The 25,466-nt window shown below is 42.1% G+C and overlaps 2 protein-coding genes across 3 annotated transcripts; both read left to right on the top strand.

Annotated features, from left to right (window-relative positions):
- The first annotated feature begins 756 nt into the window (after positions 1–756).
- On the top strand, positions 757–12,818 carry LOC106906730 (flotillin-2-like). 2 transcript variants are annotated; one of them, XM_088011581.1, is made up of 12 exons: positions 760–971; positions 1,051–1,076; positions 2,144–2,225; positions 3,204–3,294; positions 4,453–4,576; positions 5,257–5,375; positions 8,392–8,505; positions 8,589–8,708; positions 10,180–10,394; positions 10,477–10,660; positions 10,753–10,902; positions 11,563–12,818. In XM_088011581.1, exons 4-12 carry the CDS (start codon positions 3,220–3,222, stop codon positions 11,599–11,601), a joined length of 1,140 nt encoding a protein of 379 aa, XP_087867707.1. In that variant the 5' UTR covers positions 760–971; positions 1,051–1,076; positions 2,144–2,225; positions 3,204–3,219; the 3' UTR covers positions 11,602–12,818. The 2 variants fall into 2 exon arrangements, with proteins under 2 accessions (XP_014827613.1, XP_087867707.1); XM_014972127.2 differs by lacking the exon at positions 1,051–1,076 and having other exon boundaries at positions 757–971.
- Positions 12,819–13,905: 1,087 nt separating this feature from the next.
- On the top strand, positions 13,906–24,510 carry LOC106906733 (protein FAM222B-like). The gene is made up of 3 exons (XM_014972131.2): positions 13,906–14,058; positions 15,503–15,630; positions 16,018–24,510. The coding sequence occupies exons 2-3, from the start codon at positions 15,549–15,551 to the stop codon at positions 17,679–17,681; spliced, it is 1,746 nt and encodes a 581-aa protein (XP_014827617.2). The 5' UTR covers positions 13,906–14,058; positions 15,503–15,548; the 3' UTR covers positions 17,682–24,510.
- The last annotated feature ends 956 nt before the right edge of the window (positions 24,511–25,466 follow it).

The raw sequence follows: 25,466 nt of genomic DNA, 5'->3' as shown, positions 1-25,466 counted from the left end.
TGGAGGCGGGGTTCCTTGATCTAAAGGCCCCAGCAACTGGTCCATAACATAGTCCTAAGTGTAAAATCCAAATGTTTAAGTAAGTTTAGCGCCCGTGACTTTGTTCAAAACGATAATTTATGAAGTAGAGACTCTTTTGGTTCTTCTGTTAGCGGTGCCAATAAGTTCAAAGCACAAACCATAACGGACCCCAAAAAACAGCGACCTGGGATCATTCATACCATCGGCAAAGCTGCTTCCAGTTTACTGAAATAATTTTAACCATTCCTCTTTTCTATCAAAGGAAACTCAGCATATTTACGACATCTTTAGTAAAATAAAATAAAAACAAATAACAGTCGCTTAAAGACATGCCTGTTGTCCACAGAAATCAGCTAATTAAATAAAATATAAAGTCATGAGATTCAAATGGTGTGAAGACTAAAATCAGAGAAACTGGTCGTTTTAAGTATCTGTATAAACACAGGTTTGAGATTAAAGTCTGAATTATATATTTATATTGAATTTTATATTCTAATAATATTTTTTAATGCATGGGAATAATTAGTTTCAAAAGAGCTGAAGTATAAATTATACAGCGAATGATTCTTACTTTTATCTTTTTCTGTATTTCATAGTTAATTTTCATCGATGAAGGAAGGCAAATCTCTGTCCGCTGGCTAACAGAAACATAATCTATATGGGGTTTTTGTTTTAGGGCTTTATTTAAACTTTATTCTGTCAGTCTTCTCCGGAGCTTTAATTAAATTGACCAGGCGTCACATCTGGGTGGGGCTCTGCTTGTGCTGCTGCTGCTGGGTGTGAATGTCCGCTATCTGATCCATTTCTGGTCGGAAAATAAACACATCTTAAATTCACCACTTCATTGAAGGACATATCTTTAATTTGTGCTGTCTGTTTGTGCTTGAGCTCTTCTCTCAACATGGGGAACTGTCTAACTGTGGGGCCAAACGAAGCGCTGGTGGTCTCAGGTAGGTTTGCCTGCCTCTTGTTGTGCTAAAGCAGCATGCTAGCTGTCACGGAAAAAACAACAAATAACGATTATTATAGAGCTCCTGGATTACAGCTGCAAACTGGTAAGCAAAGAAACGTTTATTTCGCTGTTTATCCATCATTTTGTCTGTTTGTTAGCCCGAAGTTAAGCATTAATTACTGCTGTGTTAGCTTTTGTAATCTGAATGCTAAAGTGAGCTCTCCATGGTAGCTTACCGTTAATGAGTCACGTGACTAAATAAGCTTTCTGACCCATTTGGACTCGAGTCTCGGTAAATAATGGCTGAAATTACTCTAGTAATACATTTTATTTATATTTAAGAACACTCGGATATACAATGGTATTTAATAAATCTGATTACTATTGAAATATTTATTTATTTCGCTGAGACTAATGTTTCCAAGCCTTTATTTCTGTAAATTATGATGATTTCCGCTTACGACCAAAAAATAATAAATAAAATAGAAAAATAATTTAAACACGACTGTTAAGACTATAATATTATATCAGAAAAGTGGGCTTAAAAGTATGTTTAATAATTTCTTAAAGGGTGCTTTCAAAAGCTATTTTTAATCTGACAAACGAACCTCAACAGATTCTGATTTATTCAGTCTGACTGCATGTAAGCATTTGTTACAGTATTATCATTTTAAAATTTAATACATATATTTCTAAGCTGTTGCATAAATCAAAAAGAACCAGTGATTCATTTTAGAAGGAGAAAAACAATCAAATTGAACAAAGTACAGGTTTTTAGGATAAAATTAGAAAAATTTGCGGCATTTTAAAATCATAGAAGCAAGAAGTGCACAAAAAATTTACCCTGTTTTCTAATTTTGTAGATCGTATTTGGGTTGCATGAGAGACTGATCTTCCTTAGAGGTACAAAGGTCTGAAAATCAGACACTCCATGGTGGGAGAGGAATCACCTCACTTTTCCCAACTTGTCGAGTTTTCAGCATAAATCGATAACTGCCATCGGTGCACCCCTAATGGAAGCTAGTTTTTAAGTTTTTCATTCTGCGTTTGGTGTTTTTTCATAAATGTTGTGTTTCATTCCCTGATCTTTAGCAGTGAAAAGTTGAGACGATGATGTGCTGGTTTTTGTTTTTCTGTCAGTTTCATCGTGTCTAAATGTTTCCCATGCAGGCGGCTGCTGCGGGTCCGATACGAAGAGCTACATCATCGGAGGCTGGGCCTGGGCTTGGTGGCTCGTCACTAATTCTCAAAGGTAAACGTATTTCTGAAGCAGCGAAGGCCCGGTTCTGTTGTGGTTGATTTTAGAAACGGCCTGGCTGAAAGGAGCTGTCTTTGCGGTGATCTTCATCAGAATGACTGACTCCATTATTCCATTATCCGCAGGCTCGAAACAGGAAGTAGAAACCCATAAACCGTCTCAGATTTCTCTAGATGTGTCTCAGATGTAAACTAGTTTTCACCCTGCAAAAATTATTTTAAAAAAAGTAAACAAAACAACAGAAACAACAAATAAAATTAATTATAAAGTCTCTGTACACAAAATTATCCTTTAAAAAAAGGCCAGTTGAGACCAAGCCACCAAATTAAAAACTTTTATCATCCAGTGTGAAAAATTATGAATTATGGAAATTATTGCGATAGTTTTAATTTATCATTTGATTCATTAACTGGACCTTCAACAGCGACTCTTTGGTTAAAATGAATCAACAAATGTGTTTTTAATCAATAAAGATAATAGACAATGCAGGTTTTAACAATTTCTCATATTTTCTGTGGAATAATTGCATCAATATTCCATCAAATTTTCAAATCAATCAACCAACCAATCAGTCAGTTAGGTTTATTTGTATAACATATTTCAGCAACACACCAGTTCAAGATGCTTTACATGATAAAAACACAATTGAGAAACGAGTAACAGACTTCACATTTCGAACACATGACTCTCCATAATTTTTATATTTTTCTAACTCTGAAGTTCTGTCTGCACATTGTTTGATTCTACTGGTTTCTACCCAGACCAGTAGAAACTCAGGCGGATTCTTCATCTTTTGTGTGCGGCTGTGTTTGCAGGTTTATTTGCATGAAGCGAGCAGGAAAAGAAAAGTTTGCAGGTTTCTGCTCCTGACTGGAATAGTTTGGAGTTTTCTTCCATTTGGGTGAATCGTGCAGAAAGTGGAAACTTTTCTGATGGTTGCTGACGAGTTAAGAGTTTTTGTCGTCTGTTCAGGTTGAGTCTGGAGATCATGACTCTGCAGCCGCGGTGCGAAGACGTGGAGACGGCAGAGGGCGTGGCCATCACGGTGACAGGCGTCGCCCAGGTAACCTGTGGACTTCCTGTTGGCATCGCCCACCGCTGGATGTGTCTACACGTTTCATTCTCCAGACTTTATTCTTTATTCTGTTCTCCTTAAACATGGAATCTCTGAATTTATGAAGAGTTTTTCTACATTGATTTAATTTATTTAAATCTTTGGTTAAACTCAATTTGTTTCTCTGCAAAAACACAAAATCTTACGAAGTATTTTTGTCTCGTTTCTAGTGCAAATCGTTTAGTGTATTTGAAATAAGACGAAACTAACTTACATGTAACTGTTCAGCCACACAGAGGAGTTTGTTCATGTTGATGAAAAAGTATTTGTTCAACTTGCTGATTATTTCACCTTGTTGTAAGTGAACTAATTTTAACTCATAATATGGGAAAATGTCTTATTTTACTGGCAGATCTTTTCACTTATAAATATAAATTCTTGAAATAAGCTCCTGTATCTTGCTGAATAGTTTAATTTTTGGTCTTATTTAAAATATTTCCACTTAATACTAGAAAAAAATGCTTGATAAGATTTTGTGGTAAAATTGCAAAAAATCTAAATCTTATCAAGTATTTGTTGTCAGGTTTCTAATGTAAATATCTTAGAAAACTTGAAAAACGGCAAAAATTCCCTTAAAGTGGCTTTTCAGCAAAACATTGGAGCCAAGTCAGTAATTCCTTAAAACTGAGGAAGAAGTTCTGCTTTAAATGGGAGATTCCTTCACTTATGAAAAGATGTTTTTCCCAAGTATTAAGTGAAATAATCTGCCAGTGGAAATAAAACTTTTTCATCAATATTAAGGAATTACTGACTTTAAACAAATTCCCATTTCTTGCTTGAATTTTATTTGTAAGTTAGTTTTTCCTTATTTCAAATTTTATTTAAGAGACATTTCCTCTTGAAACTTGACAATAAATACTTTGTGAGATTTTGCAGTGTAGATTTTATTTTTTATAATGAAAATGTGTTATTAAATTTTGTTTTATTATCATTTCAATAATTGACTCATCATAAAAAGCACTTTGAACTGCCTTGTTGCTGAGATAAGATTACAAATAAACTTGATTGATTCATTATTAATTTGATTAATTGTTTAACCGCGGTGGTGTTAGCAGCTTGGTGTAGTTTTAGTCAGGTGGTGGCCATGACTTCCTGGTTCTCCCTCAGGTGAAGGTCATGACGGACCACGACCTGCTGGCGGTGGCCTGTGAGCAGTTCCTGGGCAAATCCATCAGAGACGTCAAGGCTGTGCTGCTGCAGACGCTGGAGGGACACCTGCGCTCCATCTTAGGTCCGGTCACTGCCGATGCATATTGTTCACCCATAACATCGTGTAATTCATCTTCATCTGGACCAGGGTGTCCAAAGTGTGGCCCGGGGGCCACTGGTGGCCGTTAGAGTGATTTTGTGTGCCCCCACCCCCCATTGCAATAATTCGTCCAGTTCATTTCAGGTGAAAGTTGATCAGAATACTTGGGTTTCACTGCAGAAACACAAAATCTTGCCAAGTGTTTTTTTCTACTTTCTTTTGCAAATATCTTTGTGCACAATAAAACTAACTCCCAAGTAACTTTTCATGAGGAAACAGGAGTTTGGTTTTAGTCAGTAATTCCTTAATGTTAATAAAAAACAAAGAAATGAAGACAACATGGCAGTTTTCAGGTTAAACACAATTAATTTTATTGTAAGATGTTAAATTCATGAACAGGAATTTAATTTGCAGTTTACTGAAATATAGTTTCATCTGACATTTATCAGTCAGCATTACGTTCCAGAGCTGCATACCTTTTAGCTTCTTACCGCTGTTAAATAAAACTTATTGTTGTTAAGCAATGTTTTCTGAAATAAACTCATGGATGTTGTAGAATAAACAACATTCCTGAAAAACTGAAGTGGTGAGTAGTTCGGTGATTTTTTAAAATGTTTTTTACATAAAAACTGAAAGGTGATTTTGCCGTTTTTGTCCTGTAGGGACGTTGACGGTGGAGCAGATCTACCAGGACCGGGACCAGTTCGCCAAACTGGTGCGAGACGTCGCGGCTCCTGACGTGGGCCGGATGGGCATCGAGATCCTCAGCTTCACCATCAAGGTTGGCGGAGGAAACTAATGTTTCATCTGATTAAAATCAGCCCTGAACAACAAAATGATTCCTTAAAGCACAGTTTGTATGATTGGAGCAAAGGGGAAGAAACAAGGAGTTGTAGTTTGTTTGACGGATCCAGAACCAGTTTTACACCAGATCCAGAACCAGTTTCACACCAGAACCAGTTTTAAACCAGATCCAGAACCAGTTTTAAACCAGAACCAGTTTTACACCAGAACCAGAACCAGTTTTACACCAGATCCAGAACCAGTTTTACACCAGATCCAGAACCAGTTTTAAACCAGATCCAGAACCAGTTTTACACCAAAACCAGTTTCAAACCAGATCCAGAACCAGTTTCACACCAGAACCAGTTTTACACCAGAACCAGAACCAGTTTTACACCAGATCAAGAACCAGTTTTACACCAGATCCAGAACCAGTTTTACACCAGAACCAGTTTCAAACCAGATCCAGAACCAGTTTTACACCAGAACCAGTTCTAAACCAGATCCAGAATCAGTTTTAAAACGGATCCAGAACCAGTTTTAAAGCAGATCCAGAACCAGTTTTAAAACGGATCCAGAACCAGTTTTACACCAGATCCAGAACCAGTTTTATACCAGATCCAGAACCAATTTTAAACCAGATCCAGAACCAGTTTTACATCAGATCCAGAACCAGTTTTAAACCAGATCCAGAACCAGTTTTACATCAGATCCAGTACCAGTTTTACATCAGATCCAGAACCAGTTTTACATCAGATCCAGAACCAGTTTTACACCAGATCCAGAACCAGTTTTAAACCAGATCCAGAACCAGTTTTATACCAGATCCAGAACCAATTTTAAACCAGATCCAGAACCAGTTTTACATCAGATCCAGAACCAGTTTTACACCAGATCCAGAACCAGTTTTACACCAGATCCAGAACCAGTTTTACATCAGATCCAGAACCAGTTTTAAACCAGATCCAGAACCAGTTTTACATCAGATCCAGTACCAGTTTTACATCAGATCCAGAACCAGTTTTACATCAGATCCAGAACCAGTTTTACACCAGATCCAGAACCAGTTTTACACCAGATCCAGAACCAGTTTTAAACCAGATCCAGAACCAGTTTTAAACCAGATCCAGAACCAGTTTTACATCAGATCCAGAACCAGTCTTAAACCAGATCCAGAACCAGTTTTACACCAGAACCAGTTTTACACCAGAACCAGAACCAGTTTTACACCAGATACAGAACCAGTTTTACACCAGATACAGAACCAGTTTTACACCAGAACCAGTTTCAAACCAGATCCAGAACCAGTTTTACACCAGATCCAGAACCAGTTTTACATCAGATCCAGAACCAGTTTTACATCAGATCCAGAACCAGTTTTAAACCAGATCCAGAACCAGTTTTACATCAGATCCAGAACCAGTTTTACACCAGATCCAGAACCAGTTTTAAACCAGATCCAGAACCAGTTTTAAACCAGATCCAGAACCAGTTTTACATCAGATCCAGAACCAGTTTTACATCAGATCCAGAACCAGTTTTACATCAGATCCAGAACCAGTCTTACATCAGATCCAGAACCAGTTTTACATCAGATCCAGAACCAGTCTTAAACCAGATCCAGAATCAGTTTTAAACCAGATCCAGAACCAGTTTTACATCAGATCCAGAACCAGTTTTACATCAGATCCAGAACCAGTTTTACATCAGATCCAGAACCAGTCTTACATCAGATCCAGAACCAGTCTTACATCAGATTAAGAACCAGTTTTACATCAGATCCAGAACCAGTTTTAAACCAGATCCAGAATCAGTTTTAAACCAGATCCAGAACCAGTTTTAAACCAGATCCAGAACCAGTTTTACATCAGATCCAGAACCAGTCTTAAACCAGATCCAGAACCAGTTTTACATCAGATCCAGAACCAGTCTTAAACCAGATCCAGAACCAGTTTTACATCAGATCCAGAACCAGTTTTACATCAGATCCAGAACCAGTTTTACATCAGATCCAGAACCAGTCTTAAACCAGATCCAGAACCAGTTTTACATCAGATCCAGAACCAGTTTTACATCAGATCCAGAACCAGTTTTACATCAGATCCAGGCCCGATTTAAAACTCTCATCTAACAAACACAAAACACCAACTCTGTGATGTTCATCGGTTGTTTTTAAACCATTTAATGAGGTTTTATCAGTTAATCCTCTGCCCATCCAGTGTTGGTGCTGTGCTGCTCCCCATCCTGTTTTCTGTTTTATTTACATGTTTTCTGTTATTCTTTAGGCTGTAACCACATTTACTAAAAACTGAATTCATTTAAGGAAGAACAGACCGCTTCCCGCTTCCGGCCTGTTCCCCCTTAAATGAATTTAGTTTTTAGTGAATGTGGTTACAGCCTAAAGAATAACAGAAAACATATTAAAAAAACAAAAGAAAAATAATTAAAATGATTTCTAAGCTTCAGATAAATACACATAAAACTGATAAGTAAAAAATAAGTCAGAAATAAATATTTTAATGTTTAGAAATATTTTATTTTTTGGTCTTTTAAGGCAATGCAACAAAATATGTAAAGAAATATGGACTTTTAGAACGATTCTGTCCTCATTTTTATTCACTATTCAATCAGTACACTGCAAAAACTCAAAATCTTACAAAGTGTTTTAGTTTCCTATGAAAATGTCTTTGTCCACGTTAAAGAAGACAAAGTGAACTTACAGGATCTTGTTTTAAGTCAGTAATTCCTTAATATTGATGGAAAAAAGTTATTTCCACTGCAGATTATTCCACTTACAATATGGAAAAATGTCTTGTTAGTGAAATAATCTGCCAGTAGAACTAGTACTATTTAATCAATATTAAGGGATTATTTGCTCTAAACTAAACCCAGGAAATGCATTGGTGAAAAAACAAGCTTAGATTTTTTCCAAAGATCTTCAAAAACAAAAACATCAGTTTATCAGTAAAATAAAGGAGAATAAATAGGTTTTCTGATTGCTTCTCTCATCCCAGGATGTGTACGATAAGCTGGACTACCTGAGCTCGTTGGGGAAGACGCAGATCGCCGCCGTGCAGCGGGACGCCGACATCGGCGTGGCCGAAGCAGAGCGGGATGCTGGGATACGGGTAACCGGGCAGGTTCTGCTCCAGACGTGTCATGGCTGCCGTTGCTCTGACTGAACCTGCTCTCCGCTGTCGTCTGACTCCAGGAGGCCGAATGCAAGAAGGAGATGATGGACGTGAAGTTTCTGGCCGACACCAAAATGGCCGACTCCAAGCGAGAGCTGGAGCTGCAGAAAGCTGCGTTCAACCAGGAAGTCAACACCAAGGTGAGACCTGGAGGTTTCCAACACCTGGGTGGCGATTCCTTACAGCTCATGCTTCATAAAAACACGACTTTCTGATCCTGAACCGCAGCTTTTCCTTCAGCTGACAGAAAAACCTCTGACAGGGACCATTTCCTGTGTCTGTCATAAAAAATGTTTTTCACATATTTGTTCAAGCTCAACAGTTATGAGACAGATAATCTCCAGACCAAAAGCAACCAATCAGAACCAGGAGGCGGGTCTTAGTGCTGTCAGTCAACCTTGTGAACGCGCTACTAAACAGGGTAATGGGGGAGAAACAACTAACTGAAGGGGAGAAGCTGCGGCGTAGCAGAGAGCAAGCACACAGACATGATTGTCAGCACTAAGACCCGCCTCCTGCCTCTGATTGGTTGTTTCTAGGCAGCACTAAAAGAAGCCAGATGAGTCATGTTTGATTTTTTTTCTCACAGTTTCACAGAAGACGTGGTGACAGTTTCAACAAATACGTAGAAAACATATTTTCTGCAAAAGCTCCATGTACCGTTTCCTTCAGATAATTTGAGCAAATCGTGTTTTTAGATGTTTAAATACTTATAAATTGATGATTCTGGCGTACAGATAATGAAAACTGAAAAAGTGATAAATGGGTTGAATTATTGACCCGTTTAACTGACAGGAAGGTTGGCTTATCTTTCATACATTAATCAAAGTTGCAGAAATTGCGACATTTTGTGTTAAATTGTGTTTTGCTCTTGCATGAGTAATAAAAATACTTGGTAAGATTTTATGTTTTTTATGTTTTTGTCTCAGTCTGCCTAACTCAGGTGCTTGAAATCCTTGAATTTCAATCAGATGTTTTCAAGGTTTGGGAAGTTATTGATATTGAAACTGAGTGGTTTTGTAAAAAAGTTAAATGTAATGCTTAATTAAAAGCCTAAATTTAGAAAACGTTACTTACAGTTGAAGCCAGATATTTTAATTCATCTAACAAAGAGACACCATCTGAAGTTAATTCAGACTAAACTTTTCTTCTTTTACATCAGTTGGAATCACCAAAATTATTTTTGAAAACCAGGAAACTTGGTGAGAATAATTTTTAATTTGAGCAGGAAGTTAATTTACCTTAAAACAATTTATTTATGTTGTTAAATTAATCGATATGAATTATTCCTAAAAGCTCAATGACTGATTATTCGTCATTATATGGAATTATTGAAATTAGAGGATTTTTGTTAAATGAGTGTTTTGTTCTCAGACCAGTTGGGTGTATAAGGTAAGAGAGAAACTTAAAAACATGAGATTTTCTTTTATTTTAGCTTCCTAGAGTAATTTAAGACTAACAGTAATAAATTACATATAACTGACTTTAAACTGTTGTTTTTATTCATTTGTATTGTTTTTTTCTCCAGTGTCCAGAGTTTGAAACTTACCTTGAAACTGCCTGAAAAGTTCTTGAATTTTCTGACTTCTCGTCGCGTCGATGTTTGTCCAGAAAGCCGAGTCCCAGCTGGCCTACGAGCTCCAGGCCGCCAAGGAGCAGCAGAAGATCCGGCTGGAGGAAATCGAGATCCAGGTGGTGCAGCGGAAGAAAGAGATCACCATCGAGGAGAAGGAGATCGACCGGACGGAGAAGGAGCTCATCGCCACGGTGAAGCGGCCGGCGGAAGCGCAGGCCTACAGCATGCAGCAGCTGGCCGAGGGGCAGAAGTCAGTCAGACCGCCTCCGCATGCCCTGCTCCAGGTCCCGGGTGTGTTTTATGACGTGTGTGTGTGTGTGTGTTTGCGTCAGGACGAAGACGGTGCTGATCGCCCAGGCTGAGGCGGAGAAGATCAAGCAGATCGGAGAGGCCGAGGCGTCGTCCATCGGCGCCGTGGGGAAAGCCGAGGCGGAGAAGATGAGGATGAAGGCCGAAGCCTACCAGCAGTACGGAGAGGCGGCCAAGACGGCGCTGGTCCTGGAAGCTCTGCCCAAGGTAGGCGGGGAAAACACGCCGTTTGAATGTAACGAACATTTATTATTCCTCATAGCTTAATGACTTTCACTGATTTAACTGTCTGATTGCAGATCACCGCTAAGGTGGCGGCGCCTTTAGCCAAAACCAACGAGATCGTCATCCTCAGCGGCGAGGGCGGCCGCGTGACGGGCGAAGTGACCCGCCTGCTGGCCGAGCTCCCCGTGTCCGTCAACGCGCTCACCGGAGTGGACCTGACAAAGGTTTCTATCCAATCACTTTGATAAACGTCCTTTAGTATCGGCCGATGCTAAACCTCAGACATCGAAGTCTGAATCCAACTTTCACACAAATCCCTATAAAATGTGTAGAAGTTTGTGGTTGGATTGAGGTTGTTATGGTTAACTTAAACAAACGAAATAACAAAAAAGTAAACTTTTTTGTTTACTTAAATAAATAAAAACAGAAATTAATGGGAATAAACTACAGTTAACTCTAGGAAGAGCAGCCATTGTTATGGCTAATGGGGATCCAAACTAATAACAAGCTAACTGAACTGCTAGCTAGGTCATCTAGCTAGTTAGCTATCTATCTAACTAGGATACCAAAAAGCAAAGTAACTGACTAGCTCACTAACAAGCTAGTTAACCGACGAGCTAACTAAACAGCTAACTAGTTAACTAGATAACTGTGTAGTTATCTAGTTACCAAATGGCAAACTATCTCACTAACTAACTAGCTACCTAACCAATATTTAACTAATAAAAACAAGCACACCCACTCTAAACAGTAATCTAAAAAGTCACAACAAAACAAAACATACTTATAAACTGCGGTGTGAATATTTTTGCATTTCAACCTGTAGTTGTTGTTTTGCAGCTGATCTGTTCCACAGAGTTATTATTCACTCCCTCTCTGTCCAGATCCCGTTGCTGCAGAAGATGGCGTCTGCTGAGGCCTGAGCCCGGCCCGGCCCGGCCCGGATGAACCCACTGACTGCCTTGAACACGTGGAGGCACGTTGTTCTCCGCGGCTCCTCTGCGTACCGGGAGGATTCTGGAAACCTCTGGTGCCTTACTTCACGCAGGACCAGAACATCTGCATGCACTGCTCATCGTCTTGAAACGTGGGAATATTTTGCTATCCGTACTTATTTATTCAGGTGTTTGGGGCTGTATGTGTGTTATTTAAAAAAGGTGAGCTGACGGTAGACGACCTGCTGATTCCGATCCGCATTATATGCATCAAACTTTTTAATGTGACATATTTAATTTGCTCTTTGTTCCCTCGTCTTTTTGATAAGAATAAGCTCCTGTGTTGGGTCTGTTCCAGGGATTTTTGTTTGTTTATATACCTCTCTCATGGGAGACACCTGTGTTCTGTAGATAATCAGATATATAAATATATACATATATTTTTAATTTTGTCTAAAAGTGATTTTAGTTGTCAGTTTTATTGACTAAATGCTTTAATAGGTCATTTTCTTTTTGTAACAAAGGTGCTTGTAATCTAAAACGGTTGTTTTGGTCAACAATTGAAATTTTTTTTCTTTTTTCCCTCTGAAAACTTTGACATGAAACATTTTTGCAGGAAAATAAAACGGGTAGAAAAAAAATCCTCTTTATACATAAACACAGCTTGTAGTGGTTAGCTGCAGTTTTAATGGGAAATGATGCAAACTAAAGAACATTTAGTGAGGAAAAGCTCCTAATGGCTTTGAGTTGCTTCTGTAGGAGAAATGCTGGAAGATTTGAATATAAAAACATAATATGTCGGTTTAAATCTCATGCCACAGTTTCCTGCAGATGCAAAGCCATGTTTATTAGTTTGTTTTAGAGAAAAGCACTTTGTTTGACTGTTCATATCTCAGCTGATTTATTTGACTGTTATGAAATATCAGTCTTTTACCTCTTGGTACTGTTGTTCATGCCATGCTAACGTCATCATGTTTCACTTTAGCTTCGCTCTGCTGTACAGAATCTGTCCGTTTGGGAACTAAACGCCAATCCAGACTCGACTCAGGCAGAAAAAACGACAGCGGCAGCTGGTGTAGAAAACTGATGTGCTCTGTGTCTCTGAAGAAGCCATGAGCTCCAAAACGTTTTCGTTATTTGCATGTCATTCATCTGTATGTGCTCACTCTTAACCGCCATTGGAATAAATCTGACTGCTGTAACTATTTCGATTTTCATGGTTGTTATTGTTTTGCCACATTGGGAACTGTTGTAAGTAAAGTCGGGCCCGGCCCGAGTTTGTCTGAATAAAAAATGAAGATTGTTCTTGGCACTTTTACAAAGAAAATTGGCCAAATTATTAAACTCTAAAACAAATTTCAAGCAACTGAAAATATTTAATTTCATTAATTAAATTGGAAAAATACTTTATTTATTCCAAAGGAAAGCTAAATGTAACCTACATCATCCAGGTATATTCAGTCGTGGTCAGGAAGGATCTCCAGTAGCAGTCAGTCTTCCAGGGAATCAGAAGAGGCCTCTGACTGAAGAGTTGCTGTATGAACATCTCAATATTCATTCAGCAGAGATGATATTCCAAGGTAAGATGTCCTGGACAACAATGTCAGTTATGAACTAGCGCTGCTAATCCACCTCATTTGCTTCTGCTGCTCCTCTTTAAATCTGTCTGGCCGTTTGGTTAGGAAACCGGGCAAAGAGATGTTGGAGTCTGGGATAAGATCCTCATTTATGATGGATGGAAGAATTCTCCTTTTCAACTCCTCTGGGATTTGGGGTCAAAGTTCAGGTATTATTTGAGCTTTGAGGTTCTTAATAGTTGTTATCCAAGCAAGTCAAATGTTTCTCCTTTGATCTCTGCGACCTTTAAAGAGCTGTTTTTGTTACTTATATAAATTATTGTCATTTTGGTCCTTAAAGTACCAAAATTTCCATTTAACTTTATATTTTGGTCCATCTGATGATGTAATTTTTAAATATGAAATGAATGATAATTTGTTCAGTTACTCTGTACTTGAATAGACTTTTTATCAAATACATTTTTATTCTCGCTTGAGTAATTTCTTACTACATTTTACTTTTGCTTGAGTAAAAATATGTTGAAGTATTTCTACTCTTACTTGAGTACAATTTTTGGGTACTCTACGCACCTGTTGTTGAATATATATTCTAGTTTAAGACGCTAGTAAATAAGATATTTTCTGTTTAGTTCCGATACAGAAAATGTTTTTGTCCCTCCTCTCCCGCCCAGCAGGGGGCGGTAGAGCGCCTCTGAGCCGGTTGCGCAGCGCCGCTGAGCCCGGAGAAGGAGCAGAGGAACAGATGTTGCTGCCGTAGCCAGACAGCAGCTCGGAGAAGCGGCCAGCCGGAGGATGGTGTCTTCATTTTTAATTTATTATTGTTGAATTTCAACAAAATGAAGCGGCTTTACTCATAATTTCGCGAGGAGTGAGTATCGTTGCGTTTAACGCGTCTTCTATGGCTAATGGTGCTAAATGCTAAAGTTTTCGGAGCAGCTGGCCTGGTCACAACAAGCACAAAGAAGCTCCTTATTTATTGGGTTTGACTCGAGATAAAGTCCCCATCGACGGGATTTAAATCCGGCCAGAGGAGCACCGAGGCCCCGCTGATCCCGCTGTCCGTGGTCAGTAGCCGGATTCGGGCTGTTTATAATGGATCGGTGCTAATGTTAGCTAGGAGATAAACACTACAGAGCTAACGTTTCTGTGCTGAATGTGTGAACAGGCCCTGCTCTAAAAAACCCTTAAATAGAGAACAAAATGAGCCTTCTGCTCTAAATGTCTCATTACGAACCTGAATTATTGTCTGAATTTGTCCTCGGTGTGTCTTTAGTGGTGCAACAGCAAATTAAGCTCTTTTCTCCACGTAGTTTTAGAGAAAATCCAGGAGTTTTCAGTGAGTCGTGAATCTGGAAGTGAATCAGTGATGAATCAGCCTGTCAGTGGATGATAAATGTCTGCATTAATATGCTCTTCCAGTGAACTGGAGCTAATTATGATTCTGTTATTGATCTGCTTTCTGGAACTGTTTACTGTGCTGTGAATCGGCCTGCAGTGACTGTTGGTCTGATTTGGCTTCGTTTAGGAAGTCCTGTGATGCATTTCAAACATGCAGCTCTGCAACATGACTCATGAGTTTTATGAGCACCTGTCACATGGTCACCTCTTAAAGTGTACACCAGGTCATAATAAAACTGTTTTTAAAGGTTCAGATATGATTTAAATCTGATTTCTAGTCGTTTATCGATCAGATACTCGAGCCGCTCCCTGATGACTGAGCTTCCCAGCCTGTCCTGCTCTGAAGCTGAGTTAATGCAACGCCAAGGAACAAGTTCACCGTTCTGCTGAGAGAGAGAGAGAGAGATTATTCACAAGTGGGAAGTGTTTAAAACATCCGCTAACCTTTCCAGCAGGAGTCACTCGCTCACTCATTCCATCTCAGGTTAAATGTTAAAGTTTGTGACAGAAAAACTGGAGAAGTTTGGCTTGGGGAGTTAAACGGTTTACAAACAGGCATCTGATAGAAGCGTTTCCTAGATGAATTCCTGGTGTGACAGAGATGAATGAGGTTGTTGAATTTTGAATCATTCATTTGATTCAGCCGTGTTGGAGGGTTGTGTCCATACACAGTCAGACATCTGGTAAAACAAATAAGTTTTTATGCATTTTATCCAAACAAAAACTCAGTTTAAAATCATTACAAACTCTGACAGAAGTGGAGTTTTGAGAAAACTTTGAACCCTAAACATTCTGTGACAAATAATGCGGCAATAATTTCACATACTTGCGTTAACTTGATTCCAAATTGACATAATCATGTGTTTTATTGACTCTATATTCTAACGTCCAGCGGCGGCTCTGCTTGTCTCCAGGATGATGAGAGGGACGCGTCCGGCGCTGCAGTAGAGGAGCAGTGACATGCTGGCTTGCCTGCCGGCGTCAGGTGACTCCGCCATCCGACTTCTTCACCGCACGCAGATGAACACTGGACTTCAGAAATGTAAGCATGTTTCACCATCAGATTTTAGGAAAATTGTTTTTGCAGACATATTTCTGCAAAAACCCTAACCCTATATATTTCTCTTCACAGTCCTTCACATGCTGTGGGCGGCATGTGAAGGACTCGTCTTGTTTCCCTCCAGTGTTGTGCGCATGTGTGAAATTTCTGGATGTAAACAATAACATGCATCACATCTTTAGCATTAGCTAATTCACAACACTCGTCCCTAGAAGGATCTTTGGTTAAAATGGAATGTTAAGATCAACAGTAAACAAAATAAAATGACTAAAAAGAGACATACTCAATCCATCGAATGTTAAAGGTAAATGCAGATTTCCTGCCTCGTGTCTAAATGCTGTTTTAATGCCGACTGACTGAACATTTCAGGGGAAACCACACAGAAGATGAGATCTGCCACCCATCCGACGCCTGCAGAGTTGGACGCCTATGCTAAGAAAGTCGCCAACAAACCTTTGAGCATCCAGATCTTCCCAAACAGCATCAAGGTTCCTCAGAAGAAGCACGTCCGCCGCACCGTCAACGGCCTGGACACTTCGTCGTCTGCGCAGCGCCACAGCCCGTACCCTCCGCAGCTGGCCGCCGGCGCCGGGCTCCTGGCCGTCCTCCGCGCGCCTCTCCGGGGCCTCGTCAAGCAGCCGGACGGCTGCCGCACGCGGCTGCAGCTGAAAGCCGCCATGAACCCTCAGAGCGGCCCGTACGCCGCGCCCAGCACTTTAAACCTCCCGCACCTGGCCGCTCAGAAGCAGGGGGCGGGGCATCCGCAGCAGAGCCTGGCGCACCCGATGGCGCTGCAGCACCACCAGAGGAGCGTGGCTCACTCTCAGGCCCTGCAGCAGCCGCAGAGGCTGACGCATCCGCCCGCCGTGCAGCGACAGCTGCCCCCTCAGGACGTGGCGCCCTGCGCCGCCGCCATGCCGCAGCAGCACCTCTCTCACATGCAGACTCTGAAGCATCAGGCGGCTCCAGCGCAGGCTTTGGGAGCGACTCAGGAGCTGCGTCACGTCCCGGACAGCGCGGCCATGCAGGCGGCGCCGCCGGGCCCCCCCGCCCTGCCGCCGCCGCCGTACGGCGCCCGCAAGCTGCCGGATGCTGACGCCCCGCCCAACGTGACGGTATCTACCTCCACCATCCCGCTGTCCATGGCGGCCAGCCTGCAGCAGGCGCGGCCCGGAGACCTGAGCAGCATCGTGCTGCAGATCAACCAGCTGTGCCAGGCGCGCGCCGGCATGGGCGCCACGTCCGTCTGTGAGGGCCAGATCGCCAACCCCAGCCCCATCAGCCGCAACCAGCTCATCAGCGCCAGCTCCAGGGTTTCCCAGCATGCCTCGGGGGCCGGCGGCGTCTCCAGCTGCCTGCTGATGGACAAGCCGGCCGCTCCGGCTCCCGCTGTGGCCGGCAGCAACAACAACATGGCTGCTTTTCACCCGGACAGCGACAAGCAGCTGCAGCAGCATCTGCTGCAGCAGAAGCAGCAGCAGCATCTGCAGCAGCAGCTGCAGCAGCAGCAGCGTTCTTGGGCGCAGCACCAGCTGGCCCACATGCAGCAGCCGCCGGAGGGAGCGCACCCCTGCAAAAATCCGCGGCTGGATCCGGCGGTCGAGTGCGCCTTCCCCTCCCACGGCCTGAGCTACGGCCACAAGCCGCCCGCCGCCGCCGCGCTCGGCTTCCCGCTGAAGCACGGCGCCGACAAAACGCTGCCCCCCTCCTCCGCCACCAACTGCTCCTACCTGAACGGCCACTACCTGCAGCCGGCGTGGGGCGCCGTCCCGGCCGCCGCCGGAAACAACGGGAACATTCCTCAGGACCTGCCGGTGGGCTTTCAGGGCGGACACGCCGCCGCAGAGCGCATCCCGGGAGCCAAGTACCGGCCGGGGAAGGACGGTTCCGCCGGCCAGCCCAAGCTGCTGCAGCACAGCGTGGATTTCCTCGGCGAGGATTTCCAGATCCCCGGCATGCAGGAGCAGAGCGTGGAAATGATGCATAAGATGCACCGGGGCGGCGGCGGCCATCATCACCAAGGTTACCATTAGACTCCACAGCGACCCGTTTGTCCCCTACAGCACTTCAACCTGCTGAGCAGAGCTGGGTGATCAAAATCGCTTTCTTCTCTAAAAAAGAAAATACAAAGATATTTTCTTAAGTGCCCTGCGACACACTGGCGACCTGTCCAGGTCCAGGCGACCTGTCCAGGTCCAAGTGACCTGTCCAGGTCCAGGTGACCTGTCCAGGTCCAGGCGACCTGTCCAGGTGACCTGTCCAGGTCCAGGCGACCTGTCCAGGTCCAAGTGACCTGTCCAGGTCCAAGCGACCTGTCCAGGTCCAGGCGACCTGTCCAGGTCCAGGCGACCTGTCCAGGTCCAGGCGACCTGTCCAGGTGACCTGTCCAGGTCCAAGTGACCTGTCCAGGTCCAGGCGACCTGTCCAGGTCCAAGCGACCTGTCCAGGTCCAGGTGACCTGTCCAGGTCCAGGCGACCTGTCCAGGTCCAGGCGACTTACCAAGGTCCAGGCGACCTGTCCAGGTCCAGGCGACCTGTCCAGGTCCAGGCGACCTGTCCAGGCGACCTGTCCAGGTCCAGGCGACCTGTCCAGGTCCAGGCGACCTGTCCAGGTCCAGGCGACTTACCAAGGTCCAGGCGACCTGTCCAGGTCCAGGCGACCTGTCCAGGTCCAGGCGACCTGTCCAGGCGACCTGTCCAGGTCCAGGCGACCTGTCCAGGCGACCTGTCCAGGTCCAGGCTACCTGTCTAGGTGACCCCGCCTGTCGCCCAGACCGTTAGCTGGAGAGGCAGATGGTGGGCGGGGCTAAGATGGTGGGCGGGGCTAACAGCCGAACCTCTCACTGCAGAGCAGACGAGGACAGAGGCTGATTTTTAGATCTTTGACCTTCACGTTGGCCGATCTTTGAAAATTTTGGCCAATATGTCGACTGGTTGATTTATCGGTGCACCCCTAATGAAATGACCACTTCAGTTTTTAAATAAAGCGGTCTTTCTCATATTATTTAGACTTTAATTGCCGTATGACTTTATCTTTTGGAATGTTATGACTTTAACACTCGTAGCCTGGCTCTGATATTTCACCATAGAGTTGACCTGAACCTAAAGTCAAATTAACAGAAGCTGTAAAAAAAACACAAAAGAAACTGCTTGTCAAACAAGATGGCCGCCATGACATCACCCCAACCCAAGGAGAGCATTTTTGAAAAAAACAATCCAGAACTTTGAATCTTCAGAAAGCCAAAATTTGATTAATCGATGTGATCGATTTATCGCCCAGCTCTGCTCCAGAGTTTCTTGGTTTGGCTTCGTGTGATGGACCGCCGCCGCCGCCGCGCGGCGCCTCGCCGAGGCTGGGCGGCTGCTCAGTGGAAGCTTCCTGAGCTCGAGCGTCGCCGGCCGCGCCGCTCTGGACCGCCGCAGCACTTCTCAGTTTCACGACTTTTCTCAGCATTCGTGGCCTTACGAGCGCCCAGAGGCGAGCTTCAGGAAGTCCTGGAACCACGGGTTCTCATCTCCGCCCCGCAGGCTCGGCTCTGCGGTTCTGAACTTTCTCGTCTCCTCGCTGGGTTTTCTTGTAGTACTTCTTTTGTTGTTGTGGATCCGTAGAGCGCCCTACTTGAACTGTAGAAATGTAAAAGTTTGGCAGAAGGAGCAGAAACTCCGTCAGGCCGTATTTAAGTCTGGTTAATGTGAAGCGAAGGCGTCCTGTCGGAACGGCGTGTGATAGCGACTCCCCCCTCTCCGGCGCATCTCCTCACCTCTTTCCCGATGCGTCTCTGTGAATCAGTTTGATTTCTGTTAGCGATGAGCAGCAAACCCACTTCCTGTGGATCCTGGGGTTCGTTTGGAGGGAGCGGGCGTGGGCCGGTTCCAGGTTCTCAGAAACATCCGCCCAAAAATCACAACAAACATCCGTAAACCTCATCTAGTGCATTAATTTAAAACAGAAAAGAAAAAATAAATAAATAGGGACGTATTGATTTCCTGCTGATTATTTAAAAGAAGTTAACTAGCTTTTCTGCCGTCAGCGTTGTTTAATTTATAAGAGGAGACGTCACACTGTGTGTGGAGGAGCATTTGGATTAAAGTTAGGATAACACTTACTTAGTCTTTAGCATCTTGGTCTTTTAGCATTATAGCTATAGAGCACTTAGCTCCATATTAGCCATTAGCACAGTTGGCATGGCTAGTATTTCTGTTGGTATTCAACTGAAGATTTAAATCTTTACTTCAGCTCTGAGATTTCCAAAAGGCTACCAATGTTTCCTAATCGACAAATTTCAGTTACAGACAAAAGTTGAAAACTGAAACGCCTTCCTGTTATCTGATCTAAATCTCGCGCTCTTTCCCTTCCTTTGGTCTCTTACAGCCGGAATCAACTGCAGATATTTCTCGACTTGTCGTAAAAAAATGTGTAGTCTGCTCAGTAGACGATTTCTTGATGCATTTTTTAAATTTTATTAACACTAAAACAAAAGTCTTATGCCGGATTTTTACTAAGCGGTTCAGTAAGCCATTTTATGGTCCGATATGTTAAGGAGGGCGTTTCAGGAAATGAGGTATAAAACAATCACTGTGCTACGTTTAATAATTTCTATAAAAACAGGCATATTGTGTGAAAAATTTGTTATTTTCCTTCTAATTATAGTTTGATAACTGGTTAATTAGTCAGACTATCTCCTTAGATGACATGCTAGCCATAGCTTGCTAACTGCATTTCACACGTGTAGATAATTGTTGGCTAGTTTTCCAGTTTCACAATCACAACTTCCTCCAAACTGAGGAATTTCAACCTCATTCTGTCCATGTTCTGACTATTTTAGCTCAGGTCAACCGCAGCGTTTGATTCAGAAATGCAGTTTCTCCTCCAGCCTCATAGGGGGCGACAATGAGCTGGAAAAAACTAACACTTCTGACCAAAATTAACAGTTCCTTGTTAATTTTAGGGTGAACAGCAGAACTTTTCTCGCTGTATTTCTAAAAAACATTGTTGGTTTTCTTAGTCGTCATTTTTCTTATTTGGCGCCTCCTTTGGATGGGAGGAGTATTGACACCAACAATCTTAGCTGCACAGTCGATTGATGATTTAGGTCAGGGGTGTCCAAAGTGCGGCCCTGGGCCATTTGTGGCCCACAACTGCAATTTAAGATTGATACAAATTTGACTCGTCCATCAGAAATAATTTATCCAGATGGTAATTTTATTTTTAATCAGGGTAAAATTATTACCGACATCATAAAAACAATGTTCAGTACAACACAAAGTATCCATCTTTTTATAAGTAGAACCACATCTATCAAGACTTTATTTTCCTAAATCAGATTTTATTTAATTAAAATGTTTTGAAGGAAAATTATCCAAATCCTGAGAATAAATTTGTTCAATCAAAGCCAGAAGAATTCAAAAACTAGATTTAATCCAGGAAAATCCTTATTATGTTTTGGATCTTTGATGAAAAAAAAAGAATTCATTTTTATTTTCTCGGCCCGTGAATACTTTAAATATATTTAGATATATCTAAAGTAGAAGCTATACATTTTTTAATCTTTCTGTTGTAACTGATAGGAAATGTTGTCACCTTTCTTTAAGCAAACTGACTGGCAGAAAGTTTTAGCAGTTTCAGAAGCTGGCCTAGTTAAAGCCCTGATGCCGCTGCCCATGCCTACAGAGTGATGCTGCACAGCGACTAAAGCCTTAAATACGACAGTTAGCTGCGGGATCGGAGCGCTGCCGTCGTCGTGGTAACGAAAAGCCGGACTCTGGTTTCTGATTGGACGACGTTGCCCGAGATGGAGCCGTCAGTGAAACTCCCGTCCCTCTGACATATGGGGGGTTTTTCTATCGTTCAGTAAAGTGGACAGAGATCTGGAGCGGCGCAGTAGCAGTCGCTTTAAATGTTTCGGTTGGGATTCTGAAATACTTCTAAACGTTTGTACTTCTCTGTCCTGAAGCCATAGCCGTTTCCACTTCAGGGGCCAAATGTGACTCAGGTGGTTTCACCTGGATGAACTCGGAGGCCTGAATTATTACGAAAGCTGAATTATTATCGTAAAAAGTCAGACGGTGAGTTTTGGATCTGGGTCGGTTCGCTCTTTCACCGGATTCACTCTGTAAACAAAAACAAAATATCTCCGTTTTTTAGTCGAGTTTCTACTGCAAATGTCTTCAGATGAACTGAAACTAATAACTTTTCAACAAATATAGGAGCTGGTTTTAAGCCAATGATTCCTAAAAAAAAGGATTTAAAAATATTCACTGGCAGATTTTTATTTTTTTTACTTATAACAAGACATTTTCTGTGATTTATTGGGACAGATTGAAAGAGTTTTTTTTTTACTACAAAATCACCAGAATAAAGTCATAAAATTACCAGAAACATACAAATGCTACTGTTTGCCAAAGTCCTGCTGCTGATAATTTGTTAGAAGTTATAACTTCACAAGATGCTCAACATTCATAATGTTTTCCTAATTTTCTTGGTGCAAGTTCTAAATTATTTGATTCTACTAATATTAAGACTTTAATCTGTAGATATTATCAGTTTACCTTCATATTATTTCAACTTTATTGTTGTGAGTTTTATGATTTTATTCTGGTAATAATATGTCATTATTATTTTTTCTCAGCTTTTATTATCATATAGGACTTTATTATAGTAATATTACTATTCTTGCATTATAATTTCTCTTTATAACTTTTTGTCTTAAGACTTTATTCTCCTAACATTACGACTTATTTTTCTCGTAATGAGTTCTCAAATTCTGATTCTTGTACTGTTTCAACTTCCTGTTGTAAATTTTAATCTCTTAATTTTGATGTTATTCTGAGAACACTACAACTTTTTTCCTTGTTTTTCTCCTAACTTTTTTCTCATAGCCTGACTCTAATACTTTGTCGAATTTTTATCAATAATTAAGAGTTATTTAAGTAAAACAAGCTCCTATATTCCTGAAAAGTTTTCGTTAGCTTCAAATGTACGGAGATATTTGCTCCAAATTAGACCAAAAAATATTTGAGATTTAGTTGTTGTTTTTTTCAGTGCAGCTGGTTCATATATTTCTGCTGGTTGCTAAAAACTTTGTGGAGATTTAATCAAAAAATTGCAGAAAATGTCCCGTATAATTTCATATTTTGTTAATTCCTCGTGTTTCTGGTGCGGTGCAGGAGCGAAGCGACCGGGAGTCAGGTCCAGGGTCTTTATACTTGACATGAGTTCATTTCTGCTTCCCTATCTTTCGTTTTTGATGTGCCTGTCCCTTTAAGCTGCTTTTGAATTTAATCAGCACACTGATTCGGTGTGTGTCTATAAATGGTAACATGATTTGGGCTGCACCAGTGGAGGGGAGAAATCCGCTCCGGTCGGGTGAGCGGACACTGTTGAACCCGCCACACTAACCAGGATTAAGTTTCACGTTTGGGTTTTCCCCCAAACAGCCAATCAGACGAGCCCAAACACTAACCCGTCGGACCGAGCCGCCTCTGGTTCTGAACCGCCTCAGTGCAGCCCGTTGAAGTCAGGTTCTACAGTTTCATATGAAGTGCCTCCACTGGGCTTAGTATGGACAAATGTGTGTGTGTGTGTGTGTGTGTGTGGGTACCTGCACAGGTGTGCACAAAGTGAATCTAATGGGTGTGTGTTTCTGGGGGGGACCAAGCTACTTACTGTAACTACTGATACTGTGTGACGGACCGAAGTCCGGAAGCGTGCCACGACCCGTCGACACTGTGGGGCGTCAACCGACTGCTGCTGACTCACCGACCAAAGTGACCAGGTGTCCCTCTCTCTCTGAGCGGCCAGCAGCTAGCGGCTAACTGCTAGTATGGATCGGCTACTAGTACTTAAATGGACAAGTAGCAGCTAATAGCTACTAGTGTGGATAAGAGAAGCAGCTAGCCACTAGTATTTAGCGATTAGCTGCTACTAGAATGGACAAACTAGTAGTACTAGTGTGGACAAAAGAAACAGCGGCTAGTAGCTGCTAGTATGCACAAGACAAGCAGCTAGCCACTAGCGGTAAGAGGTTAGCTGCTACTAGTATGGACAAGCAAAGTGGCTAGTAGCTACTACGATGGACAAGAGAAGCAGCTAGCCACTAGTGGTTAGCAGTTAGCTGCTACTATGGACAAGCTACTAATATGGACAAGAGCAGCAGCTAGATGCTACTAGTCCATCCTAGCAGTCTGTGCTAACATCTAGCAGCTAGCTTGGTATTCTAACAGTGATAAGAAACAATCTGGTGACGTAAAGATCTGCTGCTGCCTTTGTTCTGTTGGTTTCAGAGAATCTTGTGAAGTAAAAATCAAAGATGTGAACTGAGCATAAGAAAATCTAGAGTGAATGGGTCATTATGGCGGATGCCCAGGGCTACATTCGAAAGGGGTTGTCAGATTTATTGGAACTAATGGATGCAATTTGTTGTCTAAACATTTATTGTGTTGCTTTTGGATTGTGGAAATTGCGGACGTTACTTCACCTGGTTTGTGCAAATCAGGAATCATTTCCTGGGTTTTAATTGGTCAGGTTTGCCAGAACCACCGCTGAACCAGAGCTTTGTGTTTCTTGGTTCTGCTCGAGGTCCAGAGGGAGCTCGGTACACGACTGTTTGCACTCAAAGACTCGTCTACTGAAGCACATCCTGGTGAAGGGGGCCAGAGGATCCCAGCAGTCACTCTAGGTTTCTTATTGCTCTGATCCAGCTGTTTGGGTTGTGAGAACCAAATGTTCTGACCGCTGGTGGAGGGGCTTTCTGTCTCTACTGTGTGAAAATGTGATATTTCCAGTTTTGCCTAACCTTCAGGAACTCAAATGTCTTGCACAAACATTCCCCCCCTAACCAAAATAAAGTTTGCAAACACAAAGTGTTGGTGATTGGTGCATCTTTTTTATGAACGTTTCCAGATTTCTGTGCGTTTGGACCAGAAGGTGGCGCCATGTTTGATTTCTATTTCCAGACTTTCATTCGTAAAGTTTTCGGTCCGGGTTTGACTGCAGGTTTGGATAATTATTCCCTCTGGTTCTGGAAGCTGTTCAGAACCTTCTTTTACCTTCAGACAGTTAAGATGTGTAACCATGGAAACAAGGCCTTGTTTTCGCAGTGGACTAGCATCTCAAAGGTTGCAGTGAAACTTGAACTATGACCCCAAATCCCAGAGGAGCTGAAAATGGACACAAAGCAGAGAGAGGAGGAGGACCAAACCGTCTCATCCGTCCATCGTAGCAGGCGAGCATCTTATCACCTACTCCAACATCCCTCTAACGGTACGACTGCACAGATTAAAGAGGAGGAGCGGCAAAATCAAAGGAGGTGGATTAGCAGTTCTAGAGTAATGTATTTATTTGTTGGGGATCTCGAATTGTTTTTCTGAAGTTTTTGTGATGTTTGGTTTGTTTCTCTAAGTCCTCCAGTGCTTATCGACCAAATTTTTTGAACACTTTGAGATTTACAGCCAGACAGAGAATTACAAAATTCGCATTGTAATTTGATCATTTTTGTAAATTATTCTGAAATTAACTCTTTACACTTTAAGATGCAAGTTTGATCTCAATAGGAAATTCTGAGATTAATTTCTGACATTAAAAAATGTTTTTGGAAAGTCAAAAATTTGCTAAGATTGTACATTTCTGACAAAAAATTGATTTTCAAATGTCAAATTTTTCACTTTTGATACAATTTTTTTTCTAGAAAATTTCTTGGTCTTTTCTATCAAAATTTCAACTTCAAACTCAGAAATTTGTTTTTTCTGGAATTTTTGGGGGTTGATGTTAAAATTAGCAAAAGCTTCCATCCACCACGGCTCTACTCCACCCGCTCTCA

Source organism: Poecilia mexicana, unplaced genomic scaffold, assembly GCF_051168715.1.
Source record: "Poecilia mexicana isolate PSO_F unplaced genomic scaffold, ASM5116871v1 scaffold_13, whole genome shotgun sequence".
In the NCBI taxonomy this organism is placed as follows: domain Eukaryota; kingdom Metazoa; phylum Chordata; class Actinopteri; order Cyprinodontiformes; family Poeciliidae; genus Poecilia; species Poecilia mexicana.
Note: the sequence above shows the minus strand (reverse complement) of the source record. Positions and strands in the feature narration are given on the sequence as shown.